Source organism: Aythya fuligula, chromosome 21 (genome assembly GCF_009819795.1).
Source record: "Aythya fuligula isolate bAytFul2 chromosome 21, bAytFul2.pri, whole genome shotgun sequence".
NCBI lineage: Eukaryota > Metazoa > Chordata > Aves > Anseriformes > Anatidae > Aythya > Aythya fuligula.
Genome location: NC_045579.1, coordinates 593,274 through 616,144, shown reverse-complemented (window position 1 = coordinate 616,144; position 22,871 = coordinate 593,274). Strand labels below are relative to the sequence as shown.

Here is a 22,871-nt window from a genome sequence, read left to right as displayed (position 1 = left end):
CTGAAGCACCTTGCAAGAACAAAAGCAGACGTTCAATCACTGAGGAAACATCAGCAAAACCCAAGTGTCCGTGCACGACAATGTTGAACTTCACACACACATAAAAATGCTGACCCTTCCTCTCCACTTCTCAGAAACAGAAGCAAAGGGTAGGGATGGAGAGCTGTAAGGGAAGAGAAAGAATTTTTTAAACAACTGTTGCTTAAAAACCCACCCCGAAGCTGCCACGAAGCCCTGCTGCAATAACCTGAAAAATACCCGGGCTGAGAGAGAGCCAGTCCCACAACCCAACAGCTACAGCGCTGTATTAAGGTCAAGCTTACCGGTGCTTGCATATAGAGCATCAAAAACCAGGAAGCTGAACTCCCTCCAAACGCAAGGAAGTTTGGGAAAGAAAACAAAAACCTACAGATACCAGCACAGAGGCCAAGATGGCTCTAATTTGGCTCCAAGGTACGCTGCTAAATTAACCCTGAAGGGCCAGCAGGCATGCAACCCTACCCAAGTTCAGCATAAATCAATCTGTTTGTCCTTTATAGCGCAGTGTTTGCTGATGTCTAGGCTAGGAAGACACTGGTGACCTAATTATATTGATCCACAAAATTTATTCACAGCATGGGGACTTTTTAAAGAACAGCTTATTATAACACGCACAAAAAATACCTCAGGAAACCTGTAAGTGGGAGCACAAAGGAGAGCAGAGAAGCACTGCGTGACTTAACGCACAGAAGTAGCATCAAGTTAAAACCACCAAGGCCCACAGAAAGCCAGCAGCCTGCAGCGCACCTTCAGCATTCTACATTTTGGTGGAAGAAGTCCTGCTACAGAACAATCGGCTTCGTGTGCAACTTACTGCTCGGAGGCAGCCTGGAAGGGGGCAGGTCTGGCTTTAGCCTCCATCACAGCCCCGGCACGACACCTCACCTTGGCACATGGACACCCTCGCTGTCCCCCCCCAGGCAGGGTCAGAACGGAGCGGGGAGTTCTGTTCACACTGACAACTTTGAGCACAACTTCTGCCCGAAACCAGGTTTGACTGACTACTCGCCGCTGCCAAAGGCACAAAGGTATCCCAACTTACATAGAAAGTTTAATTTCTCAAAGCCGCCGCGATACGGAAATTATTCAAAGCTCTCTTGTCTTATAGCAGCTCCAGTAACTTCCCAGCCAGCACGTAACAGAACGATCATCCCACCAAAACATTCCTGTTATTCACGTCCATCACACTCCAGCTTTGCTTTCCTTCAGAAAATTGATTTTAAATCTCTTCCCCCGAATTTTTCTTTTCCCTCGTTAATCCCCTTCTACAAACGCACTTCACGTAAGCAGTCCTCGTTCCTGTACAGTTTTCTCTTACCCAATTCTTTTTCAGTTGTACATTTAATTTCATGATGTACTGAAACCCCGTGTGTCTCCATAGACACAAAGTTCACCATGTGGAAGCAGCTTAGTTTAAAAAGCCCAAGTCTGAGCCGCAGTCTACCCACTAACATGCAACAATCATTTGGATCAACATTACTTGCAATGCTGTGAGGAGGAGACACGGGGACCTTGCCATGCACTCTGAGTTGCCAGGAGAAACCTGCAGCTACAGTTTATCTGCTGTGGGGTAATGCTGTCTCAACAGTCGTACCAAAACAGAAAAAAACAAACAGAGCTAAAAATAAGGCTGAACTCAGATGACCCTCTGCACTTCAGTAAAGCACAGATGAACTATGCTCCCGAAGCCTCACTTCTGCAGCACTGCTGACAAAAGGTAACAGCTTTTGTTTGCTGCCTGGAAGCACGCACAACTTTTGGCAGAAGAAAAACCAGCCAGGACACCTGAACACAGCTCGCTGAAAAGGCACCAAGAACACGGTGTTTGTATACACCGCATGGACAGATTATTTAAAAGTTAAGGAGCCGTATCAGTCAAACACGGTGTTTCTGAAACAGGCACGGCTACAAGGAAAAACAGCCCCATCACACCAACCTGCCCGCATCCCTGCCTCTGACGTGTCCTCGCTACCCAGCGCTTGGTTCCTCTCCCCCTCCTGCTCTGGGCCCCCAGGTGGCTCCAGGCGAGGTGCCACGCTGCCACGCTGCCACCGCTCCTTTAGGGAACGCACGTTCCCCCCACGCCTCTTCCTCCAGGGCTGCTCTCAGAGGTCAGCCAAGGCTTCTTCCCTCGTGCGCGCAAGGCGTGTAGCGACAAAACTCACCAAAGGCAACAGCTCTCCTGCCTTAGCTGTGACCGTGCTGCCACTCGGGCAAACCACCACCAAGCTCGCCCTCGGTGATGTCGGAGAAGTATTCAGATCCCTCCATGGTTCTTTCAATGACGACTTGGAAATGAAGTGCTGTAGAAACCTTAGCGCACTCCTGGTCCCAGACCCAGGCAAAGTTTGGCCATTTAACCGTCAAGGCAACCAGCATCGCATCCCGCACGGACAAGGCTCTTCCCAGACAAGCCGGCACCTTGCTGGAAGGATCGGCTGAGCACCGACTCCCCGTGTGCGTGCTGGCCAGCGTCCCCCCTGTAACTCTTGGCACAACACTCCAAAGCGAGCAAATTCCCCCTGAGCAACAGTTTTACTCACCAGCACCCTGCTGACTTGGTAATGACAGCACCTTTGTGCTGTTTTCCTAAATAAAGCACATGCTGGAATTACAGAGTATCACAAGCTAGCCAGAAACACCCAGCAGAGGGTATGTCCCTCCTCAGCACTCTTCATTCTTCAGAGGTTTCACTTGACCCAAACAAACCCGTAACGTCAACAGTCCCATGATTTAAGCAATATTATTTGTGGTCAGGGAAAGAATGATTCTTGCCGGAAGCTCAAGAAAACAATGGACCTAAACTGATCATAAAAGGGCTTGGTTTTCCCACCTCAAAACTGAAAGTGAGAGCAGCAAAATGCTTATACACAGAGAACACGTTTCTTAAAGAACACACACATCACACAGCTGAAACGGATCTTAACCAAAAACAATAAATAAACCCTCTGCTTCCATGTTAAAATATAAGTCGTTACCACCAACAAACAGCGACGCGTACTCCTGACTGTCCCCTGCACAGCATGCGACACCATTCCAGGACAACACTGGATTTCACCAAGCATGTCTTTTCGCTCCACACCCCCACCCCCAAAAAAAAACTTCAGGGGGAGGAACGCCAATTCGCCAGGGGATGCTGTCCAACGCTGGAAACAAAACCCAGGCAGGCACGCTCGCTCGCCACCCCACTTTCCTGCTGATCCCTGCAGTATTTACCTCCTGACTCGGGGCCTAGTCGCAGAGAACCGGAGACCTTTAAAAACATTCCCCGAGCGCCGGCCTCTCTTTGTAGCGGGGCCGTTCTGGCGGAGGGGTTTTGGGTGGAAAGCTTCTCCTGCCCATCACACACGGCCTCGCGGGGCAAGCTGCTCAGTGCCACATTCCACCTTAGATTTATTTCCACGAGCAAAGTAAAACCCCAGGAAAATCGGCCCCGGCTGGAGAGCCGGCCTTGAAACTCGCCTTTAAAAAAAACAACAAAAACCCAGCACTTACCTGGGCAGGACCGGAGACGAAAGTGACAAAGTGACAAGCGATTTCACATTAAAAGTTCACCGGGGGGGGGGGGGGGGAGATCGGGGCTGAAGCCCCCACGCAGGAAGCACCCCACGGGGGGGGCGGGGGGACAGGGACAGGGCAGCACAGGGGGGGACAAGGGGGACAAGGGGGGCCAGGGGCCCCTTCCCCGCGCTGCCCCAGCAGGTGCAGCCCCCTCCGCGCGGGGGGGGGGCCGCGGGCCCGCCCCCTCCCCACACACACAAAAAGGGGCCCCAAAGGGCTGCGCCCCGACCCCCTCCCCCCCCCACCACCCCTCCCCACCCCCCTCCCGTCCCCCCCCCACCGGCCGGGGGGGCCCTCGCCCCCCGGGGAAAGGATACTGCTGGGGCGGCTGTGGCGGCAAGGCCCTGATGGTGGGGTGAGGCGCGGGCGCCGCCGCCGCCGGGTGAGGGGGAGCCGGGGGGGGAGGCGGCCCCGCTGCCGCCGCCGCCGCCCCGCTGCCGGGGCCGGTCCCCGCCGCCGCCGCCGCCGCCGCCGCGCCGGGTTTCAAAGCCGCCTTCTGCGGTAAACTCATCGCCAAGCGGAGCCACCACCCCCCGGCGGGGAGCGGGGCCGGGAGCCGGGCCGCGGGCGCGGGGGGGAGCGGGCCGGGGGCCGGGGCGGCGGCCGGGGCAGCGCGGCGGGCCGGCACCGGCGCCGGTCTCCGTGACAACGCGCCTCCCGGAGGGCTCGCGGCGGGGAGGGCACGGCGGAGCGGGGGGGGAGCGGCTCAGGCCGCGCTGCTCATGAGCCGCCGGCGGCGGGGGGTCTCGGCGCCCCTCCCCGGGGGCAGCGGCGCCCTTCGCGGCGGCGGCTGTCGGGCGATGCCGGCGGATTTTCCTCACAGGAGCAGCGGAGCATCAAACATGGCGCCGCGGCCGCCTCCAGCAGTCCGGCAGGACGGACGCTCGGGCGCCTTCGGGCCGCTCCGGAGCCGCTCGGCCCGGCGGCGCTCGGCAAGCTTCGGCTGTTTCCGGAGGCGCTCGCTGGCGACGCGCGCTCGGGAAACCTCGGCTCCTTCCGGAGGCCTTCGCGGGGCGCACGCGCCCTCCGGCCCGGCCCGCCTCCCGCCCCGCCCCGCGCGGCCCGGCGCCTCCCGTGACCCCCGCGCTCGGGAAACTTCGGCTCCCTCCGGAGGCCGAGGACGTGCGGGAGTTCGGGAAGCTTCGGGCGGGCTCGGAGGAGGGGGTCCCCGCCCAGGAGGGAGCCGCTCGGAGCTCTTCGGAGCCGCTCGGGGCTCTTCGGAGCCGCTCGGGGCGAGCCGAGGCCGCAGCTTCGGGCGCTTTCGGCTCGGCGGCCGAGCGGCTCCGGAGAGCTTCGGCAGCGCTCGGCTGCGGGGCCGCGGCTGTGAGGGGGAAACGCTCCCAAAGGCGCTGCCCGTGCTGGGCGGGTGCTGCCTTCTGCCAGCAGAGACGCCCCCGTGCCCCGCTGGGCTGAACCTGCACAGGCGCCTTGGGTTAGGAGAGGGGCTTCCCACTCCTCAGGGCATGTGCCGTGGCCCACCTTTTAGGCCAGGTTAAAAATCCAACCACGAAAGATCTTTAGGAAGAGTTTTCCGTGGGTTGTTTGCATCCCATCTGCTGTGTGTTTTGTGTCGCTGCGAGCTGAGGAGGAAGATAATACTTTAAAGCAATCACAAATAAACTCTTAGAAGTGAAAAGCTTCTTTGATTAAAGTAAACAGCTCTCTTGGTGGTATATTCAGGCACTTAGCAAGTAACTGGTGCTGCGACTGAAAGCCAGCTGTGCAACAAGGAATATCGGGGGGGGGAAGGGGGGGGCTGGTCACTGCAGAAAAGCTACCCAGTAAGTCACACACAGCTATCCACTCTGCAACTGCCCAATATGTAAGCAGAATAAGCAGAAATGTCTTATTTATTAATCTGAATCTCAAGGGAGAGAGGCTGGACTCTGTTACTCCCACAAGCACCAGCATCATATTGACCCATGGCCTGTAAGGGTTAAAACCCTGACTAGCACATTTTTACTCAAAAAAATGAGTAAAAGGGTCTTGGCTACGTTTTTCCTTTTGGGTCAGATCTCACCCAGACTCTGAATTATAAAACACTGTGGTTTGTGCATGTCATCTGTGGGATGGGAAACCCATCTGCGCCCACCCACGCGAGAGGACTGCAGCGTACCGCGAGGCTCCACCGGGGCCAGTGCTCCAAGGTGGGGTTGGAAGAAAAGCCCCTGCTAGCTGCCACGCTGCTGAAGCTGCCGCGCAGGCCTCCAGTAGGAGTAGCTCTGCAATTGGAATAGTTTCTTACTTACTAAGGTACTATCTACAGAGCGCAGCCACGCCAAACAAGCGCGCTGCGTGGCACCAGAAGTTATTACTGGAGCTGGTGGCAGAGGGAGGATGACGAGCACGCTATTTATTTTCCCTCCCCAGCCCTGTGCTTTCAATTGCACCTGATATCTCTGCACAGGGTAAAAGGGACGGTGAGAGAAAAATGCCCATGATGAGCTGAGCTCACATCTACCTCAAACTGCTTTGCAGGGAATGGGAAAATGGAGACTGGTTAATTTTTTTTAACCAAAAAGCACAAACCAAAACAGCTTGTAAAGAAGTCCTGAACAAGGAAACTTGCAGTTCTGTCTGTTTCCATATGCAGCAAGGAACAAATGTTTATTTACAAGAGGGGGCTCTGGGTATCTTTGTCAGACCAAGCTTTCGTCTGCAGCTTACTGCTTGCTGATCACAAAATTCCAAGATCCCAAACCCAAATCTCACACAGAGATAAAGGTTGTAATTTCACCATTTTATTGGTTAACTTGTTGTTTTTGTTTGTTGGTTGGTTGGTTGGTTTTTGTTTATTCATTTTGTTTTGTTTTTTAAATCCACACAGAGATTTTTATCATGGTTGCCCAAGAACTGATAGATCTCCAGACATCTTGGAGAGCTGTCCCCCTCACAGCACTTCCCTCCTGTCTGCAGGGAGCTGGGAGGACAGATCCCACTCTGTACCTTTTTGAAGGTTCGCAAAGAGTTTGCTGTGATAATTTTCAGGGTGTAAGCAAAGCCATGTGGTCCATGGGGGTTGGTGCCCAGCACTGCTCCTCTGGTCTACAGAAATAGCTGCCTGTAAACACAGTTGTGAACGAGCCTTCTAGCTCAAGTATCTTTAGATATATCACTCCTTTTTGCCCATTTAGAATTAAAAAAAAAAAAAAAAAAAAAAAAAAAAAAAAAAAAAAAAAAAAACAAAGCATAATTTTCACCATATTGTCTTCCAAAGTGTGCTAGCCGTGCAAAGGAGCCAGGTTCCTGGCTCTACCTTAGAGCTCCTACAGAACTGATGCCTCCCCAGGACATCTCTTTGCCACTTCTGTTTTTTGTTTTGTTTGTTGTTTTATTTTGTTTTCCTAACAGCAGACACTTTGTCTCTTTTTCATACTACCCCGCATAGGACTATTTGGCCAACTAAACCTGCAGTTTTGGTGAGCCTGAGCAAGTGCTGGCTGGATCCATGCCCTTCCTCCTGCCTCTGGTTCCTCTCCACTGAATTTTTCCTCCTATTTTTTGTGCTGCTTCATTAGCACCTGGGAGCTGATGTATCATCATGGGCAGCTCGAATTTACAGCGCTCAGCACTAGCCCCAGAGCATCACCAACACTTTCTTCAGTCCCACCAGTCTTTTACATACCTCTTTGCCGAAATCAATAAGCCAGAGGCAGATGTGCTCACACCCATGTGGCAAAGTGTGTAAGAGCTGCAGAGCTGCTGGTGAGCTTGGGAAAAGAGAGTGTAGGGCTTGGGGTATCACTGGAAAAAGGCTGGTTTTCTGCAGAGGTCCTGCTGGAGGGGAGAGCATAATGAACAAAGCAATGGCCCCGGGGGCAAGCAAAGTTAAGCAACTTCTTTATTGCTTGGCCCTGAGTAAGAACCACCACCATGGTGACCTGTGTGATCAGGTCCCAGGTCTGCTCCAAGCTGTGTGGTGGGACTTGGAAACCTGCTCACCACCTCCTGCTTGCTCTCCTCCTTCCTTCAGCAGCGCCGGGAGGAGAAGCTCCTGGCCCATTCGCTGCTCCAAAACCTGATGGTCCCAGCAAGTGACCCCAGCACTATCACAATATGCTGGGGTTTCAGTCCTGCTTGGAGAGGGCAGGCAGAGAAGGAGACGAGCAGTTCAGACAGCTGGGGTCAGCATCTTGGGACTTGACCGTACTGAAGCCGGCACTTGCCCTGCCACAGGCAGCTCCAGCTTGCTCCAGAGGCTCCCGCACGCTCTGGGTACCCGCTATCACCCGGCATGGCACAACAGCGCCTCTCCTTTCGGGCTTCTCCTGCTTTCCCCCCAGTGATCCCTTTCCAATATCCCCCAGGAAAAAAAAAAAAAAAAAAAAAAAAAAAAAGTGCAAAAACACTTGGAGCCTCCCCTCCTTCCTCAGGAACGGCCAGGCCCACGTGCCAGTTCCTTCTCCTGTCTGGGCTCAGCCCTCGGCCAACGTCTCAGCCCTCCAGGGCACTGCTGAGCGTGAAATAAGGCAAATACCACCCAAGATCGGGCAAGCCCACGCCGGGCACCGGCACGTGAGCGGGATGAGTCACCTCCTGCCGGCTGCACCTACCCCGGCGGCCTCCCAGATGGGCAGGCCTCTGCCGCCGGGCCCAGGGCCCTGACCGCAGCATCCCCCCAGCCAGGCCCTCACCCTGCAAGGGTGCAAGCTGATTCTTGCCCTTCAAATCCTTCCTGCACTGGGGCTGTCCCCTCAGTGGAGGCCAAGACAGCAGATATAACCAGGCTGGGGACTGGAAAATAATTTCCTGGGATGAGTTTAGGGGCGCACAAGGAAGATTGTGCACCCACGAGCCGCTGTGCCCAGCGCCGGGCTGGCAGGGACCACCTAGCTAAGCTGCCACAACTCCTGGATAAATGGGAAGAGCCCCAGAGAGCACGGACATCCCTCGGAGGCCAATTATTTCCCTTTCAGACGGCTAAACTGCCTCTGACAGCATCCTCCCTGCGACATGCTGGGTGGGAAAGGCAGAGGTGCACGGCTGTGCTCTCCTCTGTGTTTCTTGCAGCTGGGCAATGGCTCCTTCGCCCAGCCCTGCTCTCCCAGATTAAATCCTCTTTGCCTTACACCCATGGCACTCCTGCTCCTCTCTTTTCCGACATTTCACCGCATTTTAAACACACAGCAGCTGGGGCCAGATCCAGGCCAAAAATTTTCATCCTCACCCCGGTGTCGCTCCAGGCATCGCTAACTCCTTGCAGCCCAGCCGCAGCATGCAGGCAGCGATTTTCTCGGCTCCACCGCCCTCTGCGGGTTTGCGCTACCATTTCCAGTGAGATCTCAGCTGGTCTCGCAGCTCTGCAGGAAATCAAGGGCCTCACACCAAGTCCCGCGAGCTGAAAGCAAGCTCTCTTATTACATTCTTATTTAATCTGGGACAGGCAACACAGTAAAAACAGCAAAAGCGAACTTTTACTGCCTTACCACAGGGGTGACAATTGCAGGGACGTGCAGTGAGCAGTGCCAGGAGCCAGAGCAGCACCCATGTCCCCCACCGGGCTGTCCTGCCCATCCTGCCTCCACACCTGCCTGCAGCAAAAACACCCTGCGAGCATTTCCACGAGCTTCTGGCTGCCGCTACATCCTGATGGGGCACAACCAGGTGGCCACAGCTCGAGTCCAGCCCCAGATAACAAGCCAGGGCTAAATGGCAAACAAGTGCTCAGCCAGTTGCTTGCTTTATGGTTCTGCTGGCCTCTCTCCATGGCCAGGGTCTTTATTTTCATGTTGGGGAGAGCCCAGTAAAGCCACCGAGCACGCGCTCAAGGTGCCTGGGAGCTAGTGCTGGCCTGCACTATGGAGCTGGCAGCATCCAGCTGGCATCGCGGAGCTATAAATAAGGCTGCTTGGAGAGCAACCTGTGCAGGGCAGCGCTGCTGGATCCCAGCACAGCCTGGCTGGCCAGAATCTCACGCGGGAGGAAGGAAAAGCATCCGGGAAAGGTTTCCCTGCTGGGGAGATGTGTGGGGCTGTGCCACTGAGGTAGAACGCACATAGCCACCCACAGCGAGAGTGAGTTTTTTGGGCACAAAACTCTGGCTTTAGCCTCCAAGAGAGGTGGAAGACACAAGCACAGGCTGGGAAAAGCCTGCTCAGCTTGGTCTTTTGTCAGCACAGGGGGGCCCATCCATGCAGATCCCACAGCTGGGATGGAAAGAAAAAAGCACGCTGGGGACACAAAACATTCCCTGCTATATGAAAAAAAAAAAAAAAAGAAAAAAGAAAAAAAAAGTAATGAGCAACTCCAGACCCAGTAAAAAGTATTTATTTCAATTATGATAAGCTCCACATGTAGGGTGAAAAAATAGTTACAAAAAAAATCCCCCCATACCCCTCCTTTTACATATAAATATTAAAAATCCCTCTACATCTTTGCTTTCTGTCTAGAGCAAGAAGGTGCCCCATGAGACAACACGCAGCACCTGAGTTACTGTCAGTGGTTTCTTTTCTAAACCGCAAAAAAGAATATTAAAAGCCCCCGAGGAGGCACCTCGCCCCCATCCCCGCCAGCTTCTGCACTGGCACCAAACCAGCACTACAGGAATGGAGGTTTGGGGCCACACGGTGATTTTGAGGCTTGCAGTTCCTGGGCGTAGGGGCTGGGCACGGCAGCAAGCAAAGCAGCAGCAAGAACTGCCTGTGCTTGGCTGGAGAAGCTTCTGGGCCAGGCTGGGGCCAACCTCCCCTTATGAGGACAGGAGGGATGCAGGGACTTTCCTGCAGCTGCTCTTGCCATGCTCCTGCTTTCTGGGCTCCCTTTTCCTTCCTCTCTGGCCGAGATGCAGCCACAGCCCTTGGGAAAGGCGCTGGCAGGACACAGGATCAGTGCAGTCCTTGTGTGCTGCTGCGCACCCAGCCTTGGGCTCTGCGAACCTGGGGATGGCCAGAACCAGACCATGCCCATGGGCAGAGGCAGAGCCGGGCCCTTCATCCCTGCCATCACCACCTCAGTTACATCTTTGGCACGTCAACTTTTCCCTTTGCACTCAGAAATTAAAGCTAATCCCAGGGGCTGCAGCATCCCAGCAGAGCCCTTCTGCAACCTGACAGGAGTCCCTAAGGGGGCTCCACCAATTCTGTCCCCAGACCCTGTCCCCCTTACCCCGTCAGCATCTTCTGGGGATGGTCCCTCCCGGAGGAACCCGGGCTCCAGGGCCGGCTGGTTCCAACCACAGCCCGGGCAGCCACATCTGGCTCCCCAAGCTGAGGAACCATCCCCACAGGGTGCTGTGCCCTGCAGCTGCACTAAGTAAAAAAGATAATTAATAAATATTCTAATCCTTTGCTAAAAACAAAAGAAAAAAAAAAAGCTTTAAAATGCATTTTCCCTGAAATTTTCCAGTGTATTCCAAAATGCATGAAAAATATATATATATATATTTCCCCCCAAAATATATCTTAATCTACTTTCCATTCTTGTGTGCGCATCTTTGGAGAGAGGAAGGTATGCCAGGTGTATTTAGACACACAGCCAAACCTGCTGGCACCGTGGCGTTCCCTTTATCGCCTCGGAAGAGGTATTTGCTGGGGCAGCAGATCAAGATTGAGCACTGCGTGTGTAAATACAGGCAGTGCCCGCGGACACGTGCCTCGACACATGGCCTGGTCACGGTGGGAAAGAAAAACCCTCAAATCGAAGTCATTTCACCAGCGAGCGAGGGGAAGAGTTTTCACAGTGGATCGAACCTCGGACAACACCGGGGACGTGGGGCGCCGCTCCAGCGGGGAGCTGGGCAGTTCGCTGCACAGAGAAGTGGTTTCAGCCTCTTGAAAGGACCAGGGAAATTCAGCTGCCAGCAGAGGACGAAGCAGCTGGTTCCCTCGGGCATTCGCCCATCACCACACTTCGCACTTCTTGGGGGGGTTCATGGGGGAGCCCAGGGGGCAGCTGAAATGCTCCGCGAACTCCCAGGAGTTGGATACGGTGCCAATGACACGGAAGCGCGAGGGGCTGTGAGGGTCGGTGATGAGCCCTTCGTGCGAGCTCTCCGGCGTGCGAACCGAGCACCACACCTGCAGGCGGGGGGCAAGAGACACAGGTGCTGATGTCTGCAACTGCAGGACCCCGCTCAGTGCCAAAGCCAACCTCCCCGCTGGTGGGACAGGGGCCAACACAGCTCCAGCTTTGTCTTGCTTTTTAACCAGCACCACCCTGACTTGGTTCTCCACCCACCAGACAGCATCTCCAGAGACCTCAGCCTTGCTGTCGTGTTCTCCCAACAGCATCTGGAAGCGTGCTTCCACAGATGGAAGGAACCCCAAAGGTGGAAGGAACCTCAAAAACCAGCATCATCCTCACTGCCTGTGGCTGAGAGACCTACCTGTGCGAAGCCAACGAAGAAGAGCTGGTGGTTGGTGAGGCCGAGGGTCGGGAGGGTTTCCTCTTCCCCGTTCTTTTTCAGCCAGTTCTGATACGCCTGGAAGCCGAGGAGCACAGTGGGTTCAGGGGATGGCACGGCCCCAGCCACCCCACGCCCCCTGCCACCTGGCCCCGGCCCCCCAGCCCTACCCGGTAGGCAGCCTTGAGGCCCCCATTGTCGGCGATGTTCTCCCCGAGGGTGTGCTTGCCGTTGACAGCCTCGCCGTTGATGGTGTAGTTGCTGTACTGCTCCACCATGCACGCTGTCTGCCGCTTGAAGGCCTCCACCGAGGAGTTCTTCCACCAGGGACGCAGGTTGCCGTCCTTGTCGTACTCCCGGCCTGCCAAAAACACGTCGTGTCCTTTGCCTTTCCCACAGCCTCCCTGCCACCAGCTTGCCCACCCGGCCTGCCCATACCTTGGTCATCGAAGGCATGTGTCAGCTCGTGGCCCACCACCACACCAATACCACCGAAATTCAGTGACCTGTGGGAGGGCGATGCTGAGATTTAGCGAGCGGCCACTGCTCCCCACAGCCGTGAAATTCAGCATCAAGTTTGGGGATAGGAGGAAATTTGTGAATCCTGCCCTCCTTTTTTTCCCTAGGCTCTCACTTGGGAGATGCGCGGGTGTAAAAAGGGGCCTGGAGGATCCCAGCGGGGAAGACGATCTCATTCTTGGTGGGAGAGTAGTAGGCGTTGACCGTCGGAGGCGTCATGCTCCACCTGTGGCGACAAGGACATGGCCAACAAAAACCCAGCACCGAGGTTTGCTCCAGCTCCATCCCTTTACAGTAGCACAAAGCCGTCAGCCCAAACTAACTCCCCCAAACCAGCATGGTCTAACGGGCACATTTCCAGCAAAACCAAACCCCAGCGTTCCACACAGTGGACAGGGGATATCACAATATTCCCACTGAGCACAACAGAGCCTGGCTGTGCCAAGCAGGGAAGAGGACTTACTGGTCCCGGTTTGGTGGTTTCCGGAGCTGGTCAGCAGTGACCCTGGCCGAGAAGTTGTAAAACTGCATGACATTCTCGAAGTAGAGGTCAGACACGGCCTCGTACTGTGGAAGAGCAAAGTGTGAGTGGCACACGGTGGTCGCCCGGCCTCGCTCTTCCCGGTGCATTCGTGTCTGAGCCTCTGGAGCCAGCAGGAGGCCAAGCTACACCCGCTCTCATTTCTCCTCCTCTCCGACAGCTGCGGAGCCTCAGGAGGACAATGAATCACTGTTACAGAACTCCATGTCCAGGCAGGGATCCCAAGGGCCCTGGCCACCCCAGGACTGGCTGCAGCTCTTCAGGAAGTCCCCAGAGAGGGGCCAAGGACAGAAGCGAGACCCTTCCGGAGGAGACGCAGGGCTCAAGGCTGCCCCTGGGCCACGGTCATGGGCACACACATCCTGCACATCCTGGTGGAGGTGGGGGAAAGGGAAAAAAAGAGACCCACGGGACATCATCCACCCGACTCACATCATTAAAGACTTTATCCAGCTCCTTGGGGTCCATGATGAACTTTGGGTAGCCGATCATGTTGTAGATGGCGTCCGCCTGGGGGTGACAAGGACTGAGGTGCTTTTGGTGCCAGGGGTGGGAGGACTGGCTCGCCTCCCCGCCGCTGCTCCCAGCGCCTCACCTTCTCCTTGGCAGATTTCCTCGTCTCTTCATCCATCCACTTCAGGGTCTCCAGGCTTTCCTCGAAGGCTGTTTTAATCTCTGCGATCATTTCCTCCGCCTAGAGGAAACAAGGCAGTGCATTTTGGCCTGGAGAGCTGGCTTCCCACCCAAGTGAGTTCAAGGACCGACTCAAAACCCTTCGCACCAGAGGGGAGGAAGAGGCTGGGATGCCAAGATGGCACAGGGCAGGGACCAGTGAAAAACCCGGCGGACAGCAGCACACAGCAAACACAGTAATGTGGACACAGAAACATCGTCTTGCCCCAACAGGTCCACCACCGCAGCAGCTTTCCCAGCACCAGGGCTTGCGTGCTGCAGGGGCAGTGGAGACGTACCACCTGCTTGCTGTCCTCGGCGAAGGTGGCCTTGACGAACATGGCCCCCAGGGCAAAGCCCAGGTTGTTGTCTGTGTCGCTGATGCAGAACTTCCAGCGTGGGAGGCAGGTCTGCACGGGGCGAGAGGTGGCTGTCAGCGGTGGCACGGCACAGCCAGCACCCTCCCCGCTTCCCACCCCATCACCCTGCCTCGGGATCGGGCTTGCACAATGCTCTGCACCACAGATGTGAGCCCCAGACCTGCCCTACATCTGGTCTTGGATGCAAAGTGATTGCTAAAAACTGCCAATGCTGCGTTGATGTAGGAGTCTGGGTATTTGGAAGCACTGGGGCTCCCCCCTCACCTTTTTCGTCCCGTACATCACTTCCATGAATTTCTCCTCAGCATCCTGGAAGCGCTGGTCGAGGAAGGGGCTGGTTTTCCGCACCAGGTTCCAGATCATGTAGTTGTTGAGGAGGCTGTGGCGAGAGGCAGTGAGTGGGCACTGGGACACACCGGCCCACCCTGGGCACCTTTCCAGGTGGGCTGGGGGCTCTCACCATTTATCCGTGGCCAGGATGAGGTCAGAGACCTGCTCCAGGTACTCCTTGGCATAGACCACGATGGGCTCCGACTCGTTTAGCTCCACGGGGTGGAAGACCATGGAGAGGAAGGGCATCCAGTCCACAGCCGGTGCCAGCTCCTGCAAAAGCCACGCCACGGTTACAAGCTCAAAGACGGACCCAAGAGCCATCGGGGGTGGCAGCCGCCTCCCAAGCCGGTGGCTGTCACATCGGCCCCGGTTTGATGGATTTGGCTGATTTTGAAGAGGCCACTTCCCATAGCAGCAACATCCTCCAAAGGTCGGAGGGGACTAAACAATTTCCTCCCACAAAGGAAAAGAAAGCCGAGCGGGTGTCAAAACGCTGACAACGGGGTGGGGGGGAGGCACATTATGGCCCCTTTGGGGACACAGGGAGGTGGCCGGGCTGACGTCTGCAGTTGGACAGCGGGCAGCAGAGCTGAGAGTGCGTCAGCGCCTCAGCAGGACAGCCGCCAGCCCCGGTCCGGAGGCTGGGAGGAGCAGGTCAGGGTGGGATGTCCCCGCCAGGGACCCGGCTGCTGAGAATGGGCCAAACTATTGCACAAGCACTTCCCAGATGGTTTCGGCCAGCATTAGGACTTCCCTGGAGGAGCTGCGTCACCCCCTCCACCAGCCCCGCTTCCCAACCCCAGGTGCCCAGAAGCCTCACCCCGCTCCTACCTTCAGTTCTCCAGCCGTCATTTTGTGGTAGATGACCTCCTCGTCCCGGTGCTTCTCCTGAGGGATGGTGATGTTGGCCAGCGCGGTCTCAAAATCCAAGATCTGCTGCATCTGCTGCCGTGTCGACTCCTCGTCGGTGCCGCCCAGGAACATGCCCAGCTGCACCATGTAGTTCAGGTACCCGGCGAGCACCTACAGGGGGACGGGAGTGTCACCCATCCACGGCACCTCTCTGACAACCCCAACCCTCTGCCACCCTTACCTTCTCGTTCTCGGTCTTGTTCAGGTAGTAATCCCGCGACGGCAGGCCTAGCCCCGACTGATCCACCTGGATGACGTTGCTGTTGGAGTTTTTGGAGTCGGCGCTGACGTAGACGGAGAAGAAGGGCGAGGTGCGGTAGTGCGCCGTCACCTTCTGCAGCGTCGCATTGAAGTTGTCCTCGGCCCAGGGGCCCGTGATGTTCCAGCCACCCAGCTGGGGAAGAGAGGGCTCGGGTAAGGAATGACTGCATGCCCTTGATTAAATATCCTCCCGCTGCCCATCCAGGAAGGAAGAATCTTATGATGAGGCTAAAAAGCCCAGGAAGGGAAAGACCTGCCCATGCATCCGATAAATCACTGCCTCCCTTGGGAGAGCCAGCCCTGCGTGATGCTCTGCCCCAGAAATAAGAGAGTCTGGGGCTGCCCATAAATGAGCTCTTCCCCCCATTTTGCAGAGGACTCAGCCAACTGGGGAAGGGCCGAACCTTCTGGATGAGCTCCATGAGTGGGGCAGCTCGCAGCTCCTCGATCTTGCTCTCGTTCATGCAGGCCTGGTAGTAGCGCTGCGCCTTGCGCTCCGCCTCGCTCGACACGTTGGCTGTGGTGTTTTCTGCAGGAGGCACATGGGGTGGCTCGCGGGGGGCTCACGGAACCCGTAGGGGATGCCAGAGCCCCCAGCCTTCCACCAGAGAAATGCTCAGCCCCGTTTTGGGTAATGGCTCCAAAGAGGCACCAAAGGATCTCCCCGCCGGTTCCCCTGGCCCCGTCTGGCCTCCTGCCCCCATCTCCCCTCCCTCCAGCAGCAGCTGCTCCGGCTCTTTGGAAGAGATAGATAAAGAAAGAAAAACAAAAAGCACTTTTCCAGCAGCTCTGCCGTTCCCAGCATCACCCAGCCCCTTGTGCTGCCCTTGCCCCTGTGCTGGCACTCCCGGCTCGCTCCCCAGGCCTGTATTATTTATTTCTACAAGGAAGAACAATAAACCCATTTTTCTCCTCCGCCTCCAAAACCATCCTTTCTTCCCCATCCCCCCCCCTACAGCCCTGCTTCCCTGGAGTTTTTTTTCTTTCCTCATGACACAGCTTGCACCTTTGGCTTCCCAGCTGCGTGGTTTTATTAACCGGGTCCCTCGGCTACGAGGAATTCAAGGAAATGCCGAGCGCGACCGCCTGGCTGGAGGCCCGGTCCCTTCTCCCGGTGCAGCGAGCGCCAGATTTCTGCGGGAAGAGCTGGGGACAAAGCCGTTCCCGCGCCACCCCCCTCCCGAAAGACAACACTCTTCCCAAGCCTTCTCTTTCAGATAATCAGCCCCAGTGCCCAGCACAGTGGAAAGTGCTGATAAGGAGCCAGTTGTTTGCTCAGAGCTTGAACAAACCGTTCCTGCCGGCTGCTCGGATAAGCTGCCCCACTTTGGTGTTTGCGTGCAGAGGCTGAGCCCGGGGGTCCCTCCCTCTACTGGGGGGCTTCAGCCCCCAAAATAGCCAGACTGGGAGCCAGCTCCACCAGCAGGGAAAGCTCCTCTGCTTGGGGTGCTATCAAGGTGCTATGGCCTCCGTGTGCAGTCTGAGGTACAAACCCTGCATTTCAACGCTCCCAAGGACACCAGCACAGGTTCTGCAGAGCCAAGACCCTTCCCCTGCTCAGCTCCCTGCACTAAGGAGCTGCAACACCACGTTCAAAAATCCCAAGGGCATCCAGGAGAGCAAACATCCCCGGGACCTGCTTTCCAACGTCCTTGCAGTGCGTGCCTCGCAGACCGGTTTGATGCTGGCCTTTAAATCCAACCTTACATCCCTACAGGCATATTTTTGGCACCCCCAGACCTAGCGGGACTCCTCAGCACCACGCGTCCCACTGCTGCTGCTGCTCACCCAGCAGATGCTTCATGATGGCCTGGTTGTGCTCCCAGAGGTTGTTGAAGGTGCCCCAGCGTGAGTGGCCGTCGGGGAGAGGGTTGGCCTTAATCCAGCCTCCGCAGGCGTAGCCGAAAAAGTCCTCGCAGGGGTTCACCGCCCGGTCCAGTGAGCTGAGGATGGAGCTGGTGACGGAGATGCAGGCCTCCGACAGGCACACGGCGGATGGCCCTGGGGGTGGGCACGACAGGCTCAGCTCTGCCGCTGCAGCACGACAAGGGAGCATCCTGCCCCTCGCCCGGGTATCCCACCCCATGGCAAGGGATGCGGGCACACATCCTGCCCTGGAGCAAGAAGCATGGGCAAGGATCCCAGCCTGTGCCCAAGCATCCCACCCCAGGGTGATGGATGTGGGAGAGCATCCTGCCTGGGACCCAGCCATCCTCCCCCAGAGCAAAGGATGTGGCCAAGAATCTCCCCCTGTGCCCATGCATCCTGCCCAGTGCCCAGACATCCCACCCCAGGGAGAGGGATGCAGACGAGCATCCTGCCCAGCACTCGAGCCCCTCACCCCCGGGGGAAGGGAGCCAGGCGAGCACTGTCTGGTGCCCGAGCATCCCATCTGGTGCTCAAGCATCATGCCCTAGGCTGAGGGCTGCAGGTGAGTGTCCCCTCCCATGCCCCAGAACCCTGCCTGGGGGCAAGAGATGTAGGTGAGCATCCCACCCCATGTCTGGGCATCCCACAGGCTCCCTGCCCAGTACCCAAGCCTCCCACCTTAGGGCGAGGGATGCAGGCGAGCGTCCCAACCCCCACCCGAGCACCCTGCCCTGCCCAAGGGGCTCGGTCCCTGCGCGGCGCGGGGACTTACGGGCTCTGTACTGGAAGATGAGGCCCAGCAGGCACGCTGCCAGCACGGCTGCCAGCACAGCCACCAGGACCACGAGCTGTTTCTCAGGCCGTGTGCGCTGAGCCCAGCACCCCAGGCTGCTCCTCGGGCCGCAAAAATTCACCTGCGGGAAAAGCAGCGCCATTTCCCCATCGACGGCACGCAGGGAAAAGCCCACCAGCACATCCTCCATCCTCCCCCTTAACAAATCCATTTGCTTCCTACAGCCCGTGGCACGGATCGGGCCCGCTAAAACACGCCGTTTTCGGCTGGGAAAAGCCGCAGCTGCCTTCCAGAAACCCGCCAGGAAGGGCGGCACAATGGCAGGAAAGGGAGCGGGGTGAGCGCTTCGGCCGGCCAGCGGGATCACCTGCTAGCCTGTGCCACCCAAACCCTCAGCCCCCCCGCCACCTCGGGTGGTCCCCGTCCCTGTCCCCCCCCTCGAGTTGGGACAGGGTGGGGGAAAAGACGTCGGGAAGTGCTGTAACAGGATACTCCTGCTCGGCTGAAAAACATCCCCAGGAAGCACGAGCCGACACGATGGCAAGTGGAGCTCCCTGCGGTGGCATGGCCATGCTGGGGACAGCAAAACAGCAGCAGAGCCCTGATTTTGGTGTGGAAAACGCTGTTCTGGGCAGAGATTACGGGGCTGCCAGCAGGGTGAGCACCAAGAGCATCGGTCCAGCCCCAAATCTTTCCCTGCGAGGGCGGTTTAACCAGCGAGGCCGGACGCTGGCGGCCACGGGCTCTTTTCCTGCCACCCGCAGCCCTTTTTAAGCCGCTTTCCCCGCTGCTCGGTGAGGAATTAGCCTAATCCCCTTTGTGCGGGGACAAAGCTCCCATCCTGTGCTAATTGCTCAGCCCAGCCCTAGTCCAGCCAGGAAGGGGTTCGGCCAGCAGAAAAGCCGAGCGCCCGAGTGCTGCGAACAGCAGAGGGGTCCGGCCCCACAGGATCCCCCACAATCACCACCACTTGCTCTGGGTTACGGGGACTGTGGGGACAGCCCCGGTGCCCCGAGGCACAGCCCCGATGGCTGCCAGGGGCGAGAGGAGCAAAGGGCAGCGGCTGGCAGCCAGCACAGCTCTGCCCACGCCAGACTTTGCCCCAAGGGAAAGCGCCCAGCCCGGTGAAAACAACCCGTCCCAGGCAACCCTCTGCTGCTTGCCAGGACCTGAATTCTCCCCTTTCCCCCCCCCCCAGCACTCGCACGGAGCCCCCACCTGGAAGCCGTTGGGGTACCCATCGCCTTCACTGATGGAGTCCAGGGGGTCTTCGTCATCCAGTGTTGCCCGCTTGTAGGTCGACATCTGCGAGGGCGGTGAGGAAACGGAGGGGCTGAGCGGCGGGGGGCCGGCACCCCGGCTGTGCCGAGGAGGAGGAAGGACGGCGGCAGGGGAACACACAGCCTAAGAGCCTCCTCCTTCTGCTCCGGGGAGCTGGACCCTGAATGGCTCCGGGCTAGCAAAGCGCCGAGCAGCCGCCGGAGGAACGTTACAGAAAGCGGCGTGGCCGGAGCCAAAAGCTGAGTGAACCCGAACCCGCCTCGCTTCCCCTAGGGATGGGTTGTGCAACCTCCCCTTCGCCAGGAATAATGCTGGTTCCTCCTCCATCGGCTCCCGGCCCCAGGACTGGGAGAGGGTCCCCATGCCAGGCTCACCATGGACTCGGGCAGCACTGGCGGCAAGGGACCTGCCTCTCACCCAGAGCCCGCAGCTCGCTTGCACCCTCCTGCCTGCCCCGCAAACCACATGCCCCCTGCCCCACAGCATCCCCCAAAACACCCCATGGGGTCCCTCTGAGCACCTAAAGATGCTCAGAGGTGATGGCACCTTGTGTTTGGGCTGCGCACAGGCTCAGCAGACGGGCAAAGCGCCGCTTCCCTCCCGGCTCAGCGTCCCCAGGGCGTTACCTTGTGCCGAGGCAGGGGGGGCCCAGCTCTTATCTCAGCCCCCAGCAGAAAAACAAGGGGAAACCTCACAGGCTGGCAGACAGCCCTTATCGCGGCGCCGCTTCCTTCCCCCCTGGCACGGCCCTGCCACCGCGCACTGAGCCGCATTGTCCCCACAGGGACAACAGCAGGCACCCCAAAACCTTCCCCGGCCCCGCAGTGCCGCTTGGGTCCCATCACTCCCTGGCATCAAACCCTGTGTGGTGGGGAGGTGGGAGCAGGGGTCTGCACCCATTTGGGTGGAGGTAGGGACATTGCCATCCCGTTGCCACCGCGTCCAAAGGGACACGGAGCCAGTATGAATCTGGCAGCACCCAAGCGCACAGCTGTGCCTCAGTTTCCCCATCGCTCAGAGAGCAATAAAAGCAGCCAGAACTGGGGAGAGCCAAAGTGCTAAGGCCGCTCTGGACAGAAATGGTACAAAACCACCCAAAAATCAGCATTTTGGGGGTTGCCCAGATGGGGAGTGTGCTTTGTGGCAAGGCGAGTGCAACGAAAGCGTCAGTCCCCAGCTATCCAGAGGACGAACAGGCCCGGGGGTGGAAACATGCCCCGGCCCCAATAACGCCCGATGACGACAACGCCGCCGTGAAGCTTCCCAGCCCGCCCGTTGCACAACCACTAATTGAGCCCAGGGCTCTGCCCGGATCCCAAATCGCAGCCTGTGTTTAATTAGCCGCAGGCACGAGGGCGAGCGCGTGCACCAGGGTGGCCGAGGGCAGCACCCTGCAGCACCCACCTGGGGATGGGAAAGGGCTGAAGGCAAAAGGCCCTTTCCCTCCTGGCTTGTGCAAAAAGCTCCGTTTCCAGACCCAAAATCTCCTCCGAGCACTCGCCTCGAGGCTGCACTTCTGCCTGAGAACTGTGCAGGGAGAAAAAGCTTCAACTGCAGGATTTTATCGCTGGCGAAATCTGTTTTCTCTCTTTCTTTTTTTTTTTTTTTTAATTCCTCCCCTCTCCCTTTCTCTCCTTGTTTTTGCACTTCGCACATGGCTGGAATTCACAGCTCCAGGCTCATGCAGGGGGGGTCTGGTCACGGGGCTCTGTGAATCCCCAGTGGGGCTCCAAAGCACCGGCGTGGGCCAATTCCTGGAGTCTGAGCCTTCAGCCAACGCTTTCACTCCGTTTCCTGAGGAAATGAGGCTTTTCGGCAATCCCCCATCCCGCCTGCCTGCCCCTGCAGCCCCCTGAGCAGCTCCAGCCCAGCCCGGCCCGAAAACAGCAGGAAAAAGGGCAAAACACATCCGACCCCCCCGCATTGCTCCCTGTACTGTGCTGCCTCAACCCCGTATTAACCATCAGAGAATCCACGCCGAGCTTCAGCCCCTAGAGCCCCCCTGGGGGCTGCCACAGCGCATCCTCAGGGGGTGGCCAGACAACGCCCCCCCCCCGCATCAAATTGTGGAAAATCGGGTTTTTAGGTATTTACTGCACCCACATTACTCCCCCCAGCGTAAAGCAGCACCCATAGGCGCTCCCACCCCTTGCTTGCAGAGAGGGGGAACGCCCTTTTTTTTTGGTCAAAAAGGGGTGTTTTTATTATTTTGTCTTTTTTTTTTCTTTTTTTTTTTTTTGGGGGGGGTGGGGGATCCCAGCTCCAAAGTTTGCCGAAATCGCATCACAAACCCACATGGGCTGGGGGGGGGGGGGGGGGTGTGCAGGGCGATGGGGGGGGGTGGGGGGGACCAAGCTTAAACCCCACACCCTCCAAACTCCCCGCAAGGCCTCAAAAACCCCCGACACTCCCCAAAATTCGCTTTTATCCCCCCCCCGCAAGCCCCGTGCTCGGGGCCGGGGGCCCCTCACCGCGGCCTCGGGGCGCCGCCGCCGCCGCCTCCCGGGCGCCATTTCGGAGCCAGCGCTGCCCCCGTCGGCCCCGGCGCCTCCGCTCCGCGCCGCCCCCGCCCCGCTCCCGGCCACGGTCCCCGGTCCCCGGCCCGGTGCCGGTCCCCAGCGGCCCCCCCCGGGCTCCCTCCGCCCCCCCCCCCCCCCCCGCGGGCGGCACCGCCCCCGCCCCGCACCCCGGGGTGCCCCCGGCGCCGCCGCGGCCTGCGGCCGGCCCGGCCCCGTTACGGGGGATGCCCGAAGGGGGGGGGGGGGGGGTGGTTAATTAGCAGCTGCTTGCGTTAATGAGGGGGGGCGAGGAGGAGTCGGGGGGGGTTGGGGGAGCCGCCGGGTTCGGCTGAGGCTGGGGGGTGCGGGGAAGAAAATTTTGAAAAGCTTTGAAAAGGAGCAAAAAGGGGCTGAAAAGCGGGAAAATATCAATAACCATCAAATAACCAGCAGCAGCAGCGCGGGGGGGCCGCCCCCACCCGCCCCGTTCCGCGCTGTGCCCCCCCCCAGCTGCTGGAGGGGAGGGGGGGGGGGGGCACCTCCCTGCGCCTCCCCCTGAGAGCCAAGGCTGGGGGGGGGCACCCACAGAGCCCGAAGGAGAAGCGGGGGGGTCCGGGGGGGGGGACTTTGTGGCGGGGGGGCCCCGCACTCACCATGGCTCCGAGCCCCGTTGCTGCGCGCTGCGGCCCCGGGGCGGCGCGGGGCGAGGATGCACCTGGGCCGGCAGCGCCAATGGGGCGGCGGGGCCGCGCCTCCGCTACGCCGTTAACTCCTTCGGGGGCCGGGGGGGCGCCGGGGGGGCGCCGGGCGACGAGCACCCGCCGGGGAGAACGCTGCGAAGTGGGGTGCTCCCAGCGCGGGGATGGGGAGA

At 58.3% G+C, this 22,871-nt stretch overlaps 2 protein-coding genes across 8 annotated transcripts in view; both read right to left on the bottom strand.

Moving 5' to 3' along the window:
- EIF4G3 (eukaryotic translation initiation factor 4 gamma 3) overlaps positions 1 to 4,002 on the bottom strand; it is a 151,398-nt gene extending 147,396 nt beyond the window's left edge. For 3 of the 4 annotated variants that reach the window (XM_032201584.1, XM_032201586.1, XM_032201585.1), the window contains exon 1: positions 3,918 to 3,997. The gene's annotated coding sequence lies outside the window, so the exon portion shown is untranslated. Of the gene's footprint in view, positions 1 to 3,917 lie in introns of all 4 variants that reach the window. The other variant, XM_032201575.1, reaches the window with a different exon arrangement.
- Positions 4,003 to 10,944: 6,942 nt separating this feature from the next.
- ECE1 (endothelin converting enzyme 1) lies at positions 10,945 to 22,690 on the bottom strand. Of its 4 annotated transcripts, none has more exons than XM_032201615.1 (18): positions 22,654 to 22,690; positions 19,440 to 19,526; positions 18,201 to 18,342; positions 17,348 to 17,560; positions 15,964 to 16,088; positions 15,480 to 15,692; positions 15,218 to 15,409; positions 14,514 to 14,656; positions 14,318 to 14,432; positions 13,973 to 14,083; positions 13,597 to 13,695; positions 13,434 to 13,511; positions 12,924 to 13,027; positions 12,576 to 12,686; positions 12,380 to 12,447; positions 12,112 to 12,302; positions 11,924 to 12,019; positions 10,945 to 11,615 (listed from the first exon to the last, which is right to left on the bottom strand). In XM_032201615.1, the coding sequence occupies exons 1-18, from the start codon at positions 22,654 to 22,656 to the stop codon at positions 11,439 to 11,441; spliced, it is 2,268 nt and encodes a 755-aa protein (XP_032057506.1). In that variant the 5' UTR covers positions 22,657 to 22,690; the 3' UTR covers positions 10,945 to 11,438. The 4 variants fall into 4 exon arrangements, with proteins under 4 accessions (XP_032057506.1, XP_032057504.1, XP_032057507.1 ...); XM_032201613.1 differs by lacking the exon at positions 22,654 to 22,690 and adding an exon at positions 20,907 to 21,313; XM_032201616.1 differs by lacking the exon at positions 22,654 to 22,690 and adding an exon at positions 20,049 to 20,113.
- Between the last annotated feature and the right edge of the window lie 181 nt (positions 22,691 to 22,871).